At 38.2% G+C, this 9,373-nt stretch overlaps 1 protein-coding gene across 1 annotated transcript; it reads right to left on the bottom strand.

The window, feature by feature from the left end:
- Positions 1-7,913: 7,913 nt before the first annotated feature.
- Positions 7,914-8,501, bottom strand: LOC140613194 (large ribosomal subunit protein eL21-like). The gene has a single exon (XM_072791699.1). The coding sequence runs from the start codon at positions 8,455-8,457 to the stop codon at positions 7,975-7,977; it is 483 nt and encodes a 160-aa protein (XP_072647800.1). The 5' UTR covers positions 8,458-8,501; the 3' UTR covers positions 7,914-7,974.
- Between the last annotated feature and the right edge of the window lie 872 nt (positions 8,502-9,373).

The following is a 9,373-nucleotide window of genomic DNA, read 5'->3' as shown; positions in this document are numbered from 1 at the left end:
GTTGCAGTGTGACATCCTTAGTGTGATGCCTAGACACTGGTATCCTGTAACAATACATAAAGAGGTCATCGGGATGTAGTAAGACATTGAACCCAGATCTGAGAAGCTAACTGAAGTGTTTTGCTAAGGGAAATATCTCCATCTTCTTCATGAATATGCGAACATTTCAAGGGGATGTGGTTAGGGTATAAAGAGATTTGGTAAAACCTAGTTTGGGCTTGCTGTATCAAGGCAGAGCCTCACCTGCGACAGGCTGAACACCGTCACTTCCAATCGAAACACCTCTCTTGAGGAACTGAGGAAAATACAAAACCCAAACGCACCTAATATCATCCAGTTTCATATCTTCTGGCGAGATTTGTGCAGAATTGATCCCTTGAGTTTATAGCAGTAAACTGTAACCTCTCTAAGATGTAGGTGTCAAAATTCTCATTTTCATCAAGGCTCCTCTCAGCACTCTGACAAAACATCCCAGCAATCGGCCCGCATTGACAGTTGATTGAGATCCTTAGTGATTTCCTCAGTGGCTGTCGCTTGCTCCCTTGTCTGGTGGCCCATCAGTAATGGGAGCTCTGTATTTTGTCTGGTTTATTATCTGTTTATGGCATGCATTCAACTGCCTTGTGGCTCACGGTACTGCACATAAAACTTGTACATAGGTCTCTTCCGTCTCACATCCACATTTCCATAATCTGTACACTGAAGTTCCATTTGGACAAGTGATATATTTTCCTTTGGAAATGTGAGTACGAGACACACAGAAGGAGGTAGTGGCCTTCGAGAGGTCCGAAGGCAGTCAGTAGAAACCATGGAGTCTGGTCATGGTGCTCATCCCATTAATACCATTACAGTATCTGTAGCCCAGTCCCGGTCTTCAAATATTCACTCCATTTTCTGCTTTGGTGCCTTCTCAGCTAACTTTCACTGTCTGGTCAAGGGGGTTCAGGTGCTGTTCAGTGACACTTGGGCCTCAGAGCTTAGGAGATTCAGGATGTGAACAAAGACCCTTTTAACCAAGATGTTGTAACTTGCCATTCCTACCATATGGTTAACACATGAATGAGACATGAGAAATTTCTCCTTCACCTCCTGGCCCTCAGAACTTGGACAGGAAAGGGGGGTTGTGTCCAAATTTAGCTGAGAACTGAAGTGGCTCCAGGTCATTCTCAACTTCTACCTCCATTCCGGAGACTCACCCAAGAACAGGGAAGAAATTATAGACACTACTACCAACACTGAAGCATCCTCCTTCATTTCCTTCAACTCTTTCCCTTTCTCCCATCATGGAGGATCTTAGATGTATGTGTGACTTACTCATTGTCTCTGCTTGATAGTATCTTCTCCTAAATCTTTCCATTTTACATTTGATGGTAATACATTTCAACTTGCCTCCCTTTGGGGCCAATAATGATCTCTTCTATTCGAGCCCACATGGCTGTTGACAGACTCTTCCAAGGCTCTGGTTCCCTCATTATCTTTCTTTCACTGCCAATTGGAAAAACAGAAGTCACACACACACTTGAAGTCTGGTCCTTCCTGCCATTCTCATGCTCTGCTGTCTGAAGTCATCCTGACCTGGCTATGCTCAGGTGTCTCATTTGTCAATGGCATTATCCATTTCCCATGGTTCACGGAATAGCACTAAAAAAATGAATTTTTAAAAATTATTTTTAAATTTTTGGATTTTTTAACTTTTATTTTTTAAAAATATATTTTATTTATTTATTAATGACAGACAGAGAGACAGAGAGAGGCAGAGACATGGAAAAGGGAGAAGCAGGCTCCATCCAAGGAGCCCGACGTGGGACTCGATCCTGGGACTCTGGGATCATGCCCTAAGCTGAAGGCAGATGGTTAACCACAGAGCCACCCAGGCATCCCTGAAATTTTTTTTAAATTCAAAATACTAAATGATCTGACCCAAGTTTGCCTTGCCCACTCTGTACTATTCTACTTAATTTCTACCCTGTTGGCAAATTTTAATTCCTGAATATTTTTCATGTATGTTGATTTTGCATCTGTTTTTCCATGTCCCCATTAAATGCCAGGAATGTCTTTATGTTACCATTTTCACACTTTCAAATTCTAGTGACTTCAAGTTTCAGCTGAAATTCCTCCCCAAATCCCCAACATATATACAGAGGCATACACACACACACACACACACACACACACACACACATAAAGAAACATGTTTACAACACACACACACACACACACACAGACACAAACTCTTTCGTCCAAACTGCCACAATCCTCTCATACTTCTCTTAGGCCCTTATTCTTCATCTCAAGTTAAAAAAAAAAAAAAAAACTCACAATAACTATTTTACAGCTTAAAACTGCACACACAACATGGCAAGGCCAGTAGAAACGGGAAAGCAATATAAATAAGAGAAGAATCCTAAGTATTACATGAGATGTTCTATAGAACAAAGGAATTAAATTTGTTATATCAAGAGTTTTTAATATCCCCCCAAATTTAATGTTTTGTTTTTTAATTCCAAAGCAGTACAAGAAATCCTTAAAAAATTAATCCATGCAAAATAACTTGAAATGCTGAGCTTCCTGGATGCATTTATTCGCACAAGTCATTCTTTTCTATCCTGGAATTCAAAAAGGATTTTCATCAACAGCTATCATTTCTGTGGAGGATTTTGTGGCATGGTAATCTCGCTAATGTCTGCGAGTACATGAAGCATTATTATACAGTGTTTTGGCCAGGTTTCTCCATGTCTGCTGAGACAGAAGAAGAAAAAACGGATTTGTCTGCCATATACGGTATTAAGTTGGATTTGGTAGTAACTCTGGGGCTCTAGGATTAGATTGTTTTCAAAATGAAAACACCATCTGTGAGAGCTGTCAATCAATGATGAATTCACCTATTCATTCTAGGAAAATGTTGCCCTAATAATGCTGAGACACATTACAGAGGGAGGGTTCCCAGTTGCTTTCATTTTCCTCTACAACCTTAAACAAGGTAGGTTTTCTCTGTGTTTGTGAAATGGAACCTTTTTACACTGATGTGGCACCAGGGGCCAGAAGACTGTCAGAGTTACCCAGAACTGTACACAGCAGGCACTCAGCAAGTTTGTAGAATCAACGTGATTCATCCATAAGACTGAGAGTTCCTATCAGATTTATGTTTTCTCTGAAATGAGTTACAGAGAAAGGAAATTTCCAGCAGATTTTTTTTTTTAATAGTGACATAGCCATATCTAAGAGTAGGCTTTAAGCTTTTCATGCTTAGAAGGAGATTTTTCTCTGGACATATTAAATATTTCATTTTTCATTTACATTCACATTTAAATGTGTTTTTTCATCTTCATGACTTATAATTTGATATGAAATTGTGTAGAAATCCTTTATCTCACCTTTTTTTTAAAAAATATCTCAAAAACCTTCTACATTGGTTTTTGATAGAATTTTAAACTTCCTCTTATCTCTGGATTTTATTATGCCCTCAGCAAATCACATCAATGGAAATCATGATTTTTTTTTTTTTTTTACTTATGGAATCCAACCTTGAAAATCTTTAACTATGTTATCAATGCAATGCTGAATCAGATTATCTTCATTTTTTTTTCCAAAATGAATAAGTGGACAAAAATAATAATAGATTCTGGGAATATGCTTATTACTTTATAAGTGCTTATTGAACCATTTTATATTCTAACACAGGGTTATTAATTTTGTCAGGGAAGAGGAAATATGTGTCGAGCACTTAAGAAAAGACACATTTTGAAATGAGATGTTTAACGACAATGTTATTGGTTTACCCATAAGATATATGGTGGTGTCAGTGCTGGTAGTGGCACGTGTGTGTTTGTGTTGGGAATGCAGCAGTGTATTGATCTTAGTTGATAGGCAACTATGTAATTGTGTTTCTGAAGGGCAGCTTGAGTTATCACTTCAGAACATAGCTAAGTCACATTCAAACTGTTGGAACTATAGTCTAATGGAAAACAGAAGATCAAGAGACGCTCTTGGTCTTAATTTGTCAGGAGCCAAATTAAGAAGGCAAATGGTAGACAAGGTGAATGGTGCCTTCAGTAAAGTCCCAGCCACAAATCCTGTTTTTTCCACCTGCTCTCAGCATCCTTCCAATCACCTCACCTCCAGGAAATAAGCAGAAACTTGGTTTTATCTCTTAAGTGTTTAGTTATCAGGATGGAAGAAAACCCCAAAGAAGATGATTCTTAATTTTGGAATATAAGGCAGTTAAACACCAAAGTGTAAATAAACTTTGAGAATATGGACTTTTCCATAAATTTTAATCTTTCTCTAGGCATCATATAGAACAACAATATTCATGACCCTTGTTTAGGATTAGTCTTAACATTCTCTCACCAATAAATGATATTTCACTCAGGCTGCCATAACAGAATACAGCAGGGGGTGTGACTTAGAAATAAGAAAATCTTTTCTGGAGGCTGGAAGTCTCAGATCAGGGTACACAGGATTTGGTGTCTGGTGAGAGGTCTTACGTGGTTGTAGACAGAGATATTTGCTTTGTTCTCACATGGCCTTTCCTCTACATGCACAGAGAAACAACAGCTCTCTGTTTTACTTTTAAGGACACTAAACATATCAGATGAGGTCCCCAATCTTATGGCCTCATTTAATTGAATTACTTCCACAGAAACTATACTGGGGGTAGGGCTTCAACATATGAATTTGAAAGAAGACACAAACATTCAGTCCATAACAATTAACTTAATGTTGGTTTTGTTTTATCAGGAGCTTTGTAGGTTTTTAAAGTTATTATTTCAATTACAGACTGCATTTATGTGTTATAGAATCTGTAACAGTCTAAATAAGTCTATAAATAAGATCAAAAATATGATCTTCTGGACATAAAAATGTTTGTTTACCACCTCAGACAATTGGCTTTCTGGAAGTACACCTAAAGACATCCCCTAACCCTGGTGTCCACAGACTACAAGTTAATAATATTACAGATAACTCAAGCTGTAGCTTGGAACATTATAAAAATATCAAGGCCTATCTGGCAATTCAATCTTGAAAAACGCAAAACTAAAGCCCAAATAAGGACTTGTTTAAATAACCTAATTAATCAACAAATGACCAACAGACATTAAAAAAATGAGTCTTTCTGTTATGAATTCCCAAGATCCCACTCTGCTGGAAACATGTGTGAATGTGTGATCATAAAAGAATCTTGTTGCACCCTACTAGTGGTGCTGATCTAACCCGCATGTGGCAAGAATACCACAATTGCTCTAGTTGTAACTACAGACGGCAATTTATCTGAAAGTATAGCCTGCAAACCTAATTTGATCTCACTGGGATAGGAATAATGTCACTTGTTTGCTGAAAGTGCACAATTTAAAAAAAAATCTACTAATCTTATGAAAAATGTGCATGTAGTTCTTCTAACATGTCATTTTTGGTAATGAGTCTTTGTTCTATTATTTATCTTGTTCTTAATTTGTAGATATGTCTATCATAGTATAGTAGAAGCACAAAGTGTAGCACATACATTCTATTAATTAAAAAAATATTAACACCTTTTATCTTTTGATTAATATGATCTATGATAAACATAGAGAATTATCATTGAGAGTTCTCAATTAAACATTGAGAACTGTATAAGAGAACTCTCATTGAGAGTTATGAACTAAACATTAAGAACTATATCAATCTTTTCAAATTTATTATACAATTGTCCCCAAGATAACACTTTGAGAGAGCCACTCATGAAAGAGAGAGCAAGCTTTTGATGTCATTCAGATTTCAGAAGATATGAGAAGAGCCTATAGAACTTAATCCCTATTATTAATTCAAAATAGATGACAGAAACTTAAATATCACAGAAATTGTAATATTCTAAAAAAATGAAGTAATTTAAAGAATATAAATGCATGTAATATTCACTGAAGGTTACAAAAAATGGTGATGCTATTGCAGCTTCTGTGGGTGTGTGAGGGATGGGCGCCCTGGGTCCCTGAGGGAAGGAGTTCACTGTGTCTGGAATGAGTGATGTTTCCTGGATGGTCAGAACGCCTGGAATTGTTAGCCTAGGACAGTGAGCTCATCTTCTGTTGGCCAGAGTTTTTGTCATTGTGCTTAATTTAGTCAATATGACATCACTGAGTGTCTAGGAGTCAACCTCTGTAGTCACTGGCAAGTTTAGGATGGCCATTGCTCTGTCCACGCCTTGTCCATAACAACCCTGCTCCAGCCTCTCACACCCACTTATGGAGACTCATAGCAGGAATAATTTATAATGTATAAGAAATTGTAATAAAATATGTCTGCATACAAGGGAATTAGAAGCATAATTTTCTGGCGGAAGTGGTACGGAATGGAAATTTACAATAACTGTTATATACAATAATGTACTTGGAGAGGTAAATCTGCTTAGTTTTTATTACCAGGATCTCATGAGTGACTGAAGGGATCATATTTGGGCAAAGGAACTGTCTTACAATTCTGTTGCACAGCAGGACTTTCTGGAGTTCTAGTTGGTATTTCATCTTGGTCCCTGTGCCTTATATAGCAGAGATCGCCCCCAATCCAACTTAGTGCACTGGAATTCTCCAATAAAAGTGCTACATTAGTAGCTGAGAGGTCCATGGCCCCTGAGTTCCAAAGCTACCCCTGCAGCTTTTCAACCTTTATAGTCTAAATCTTCTTGCAAGGCGTTATAGCTCTTGGTTCACAAACGAGACTGGACATGGATCTCAGCACCATCACACTAAGGAAGGTGCCACAGAACTTTAAGCAAACAGATTGATTCATTTGAGCTTAAATTCCCTCACCTCTACAAGGAACTAAAGTGAGTATCCTTCCCATAAATTTTCCTGGGAGAATTAAATTAGAACATACCTGTGAGGAACTTAACAGATACATGGCACAGAAAAAGAACTTAATAACATTGCAATGATCAAATCAACCCAGTGTCCATGTGTGTGAACGTCAGAGGGTTACATAAGGTTCATCTCAGCTAAGTTTTTCTTGGTCACTGCATAATAATATGTCTATTAGTCCCTAGATTGTGTCATCGAGGTGAGACCAAGTTTGGCTGATGATTAGGGAAACAGTAAAATCCATCCCCAGATAACTTCAGAGAAACGATGAAATCTATTTCCTCAGTTGAAACTTTGGGAGCATCCTTCAATTTCCAGAAATTTTCTGAAATTCAGCAGGTAGTCACTTGATTGGTGAATCCAAGACCCCACATTATGGAGCTTCACATATATCTTGGCCTCTCATTTCCTGCTCCACTTGCCAAGAGGTGAGTCCATGTGTCTGATTCTGGCAAGTAGACTGTTACCCTAAAATGTCCTACTGGGTTTTCCTGGTCTTTTTCTTGTTCATATAGAGTAAAAAAAAAAAATGATAGAGTGCCTCAGTGGCTCAGTCATTTGGGTGTCTGACACTTGATTTCAACTCAAGTCATGATCTCAGGGTCCTGGGATCCAGCCTTGCCTCATACTCTGTGTTCCCCAGGAAGTCTGCTTGAGGATGCTCTCTCCCTCTCTCACTGCCCCTCCCCTTGCTTGTCCCCTGTCTCTCCCACTCATTAATCAATCACTCAATCAATCAATCTTTTAAAAAAAATCATAGAGTCACATAATGGAAGGATCTCAGGTCCCTGAATTTACCACTTGGAAGAAAGGAATGAAGAATAGTTGATCATAAAATGGCATGTGCATATTGACCACTCGAGTGTAATCTGAAGGCATTCAAAACTCTTCACTATCCTTTCAATAATTTTGAGAAAATTTTCTTAATTGATGGGAATTTTGTTTGCTTTTGCTTTATTAACTGTTTTCCTGAAGTTAGGTTAAGAACTTTAATTATAATCAAGATATATAGTTTCCTGAGGGAGTAAATAGCTGGCCAATCATTAAACTATGTGAGAACAATACTGAATCATGTACAAATTTTTTTTTTTTAAGAGAAACACTTTTACAATCCTGAGGTCTTTTATTTTCTTTACAGTTATCATGCCATGAATTCATAGGGAATGGGTTCCAGCAGTTCAGGCTCCTTTCCATTGGTTCTCACAAAGTGTGCTTCTCTGGGTGGGGCAGGCTGGCGCTTCAGTTGGACCCAAGTACCTTTCTCTTTGGCTTCCTTCTTTTTCTGATCATTTTCCTTCACACGCTTCAGGAAGCTATCTCGGCTCTTTGAGTGTTTAATATGCTCAATGCGGACATTAATTCTCTTGGCAAGAATCTTGCCCTTAACTTGTTTGTTTACAACAATGCCAACAGCATGCTGAGTAACACTGTAGACCCTTCCAGTTTTGCCATGGTAACATTTGTGGGGCATTCCTTTTTGAACAGTGCCCATTCCCTTGATGTCCACAATATCACCTTTCTTATAGATTCGCATGTATGTGGCCAAAGGAACAACTCCATGTTTTCTAAAAGGCCTAGAGAACATATAGCGGGTACCTCTCCTCTTTCCCTTTGTGTTGGTCATTTTGGCGAATTACTGGAAGATGGCGGTTCCGGCCGAAAGGAATCATGTACAAATTTTGAAGAGAAAAGTGTTTTGTATGTGGAAACAGGAAGAAAAATAAACATGGGCCTTTTTGATAACAATGGAAATTAAAATCAGGGTCAAAGAAAAAGAGCCTTTCAGATCCAAGTTCCTGTCCTGGTGTGTTAGTTAATTCTGTTACTTACATTAGTGATTTAACCTCTCAAGGCCTCAATTCCAAATGGGTAAACAGGAGTCTGCATAGCTAAGCAGTCAAATGCGATAGAATGTAAAACAGCTTAGCATATAATAAATATTGAATAAATATGCCTTTCTGGTTCTTGTCCTTTCATTGAGACATGATTTCATCAGAAAATTGACAAATAACTAAAAACTTATGATAAGTAACAAAGTTATAATACAGTATAAAAGTAATGACTGTTTGGGGGCAATTTTAACAAACCTAATCAGCTGAGTAATAAAATTAGAATCACACATAGCTCTGGCAGCCATAAGGCCTATGATCTATGAGAGACAGAAGTATTAGCAAAGTAATTACAAATAATTGCATGAGAAAACTGCAGGAGCAATAAAAATCAAAATCAGGAAAATATCATGCAATCTAGGAATTTTCACTCATTTGATATTGACACTGAAGACTGAAGAATATGCATGTGAAGGCCTGATATTAATCATCTCACCCTGAGGAACAGGATTTGCACGGGTTCAGATTAGAGAGCATGGTGGATCCACAGCAGGCATGATGGGCTGTGATGAAACAGGAGAGGAGGGAGGGTGTGAGCTCGGGGAGGCGTGGTTTCTCAGGCGAGCTCAAGCAGGGTGTTAGGAGCATGTGAAGGGACTTGACACGTGCTTCAAGGGCAATGGGAAGTCATACGTGGTGGACTGTGTGCTT

The sequence above is a fragment of the Canis lupus genome, chromosome 21 (genome assembly GCF_048164855.1).
Source record: "Canis lupus baileyi chromosome 21, mCanLup2.hap1, whole genome shotgun sequence".
Taxonomy (NCBI): domain Eukaryota; kingdom Metazoa; phylum Chordata; class Mammalia; order Carnivora; family Canidae; genus Canis; species Canis lupus.
The sequence above is the reverse complement of the archived record's forward strand: the minus strand, read 5'-3'. Positions and strand labels throughout refer to the sequence as shown.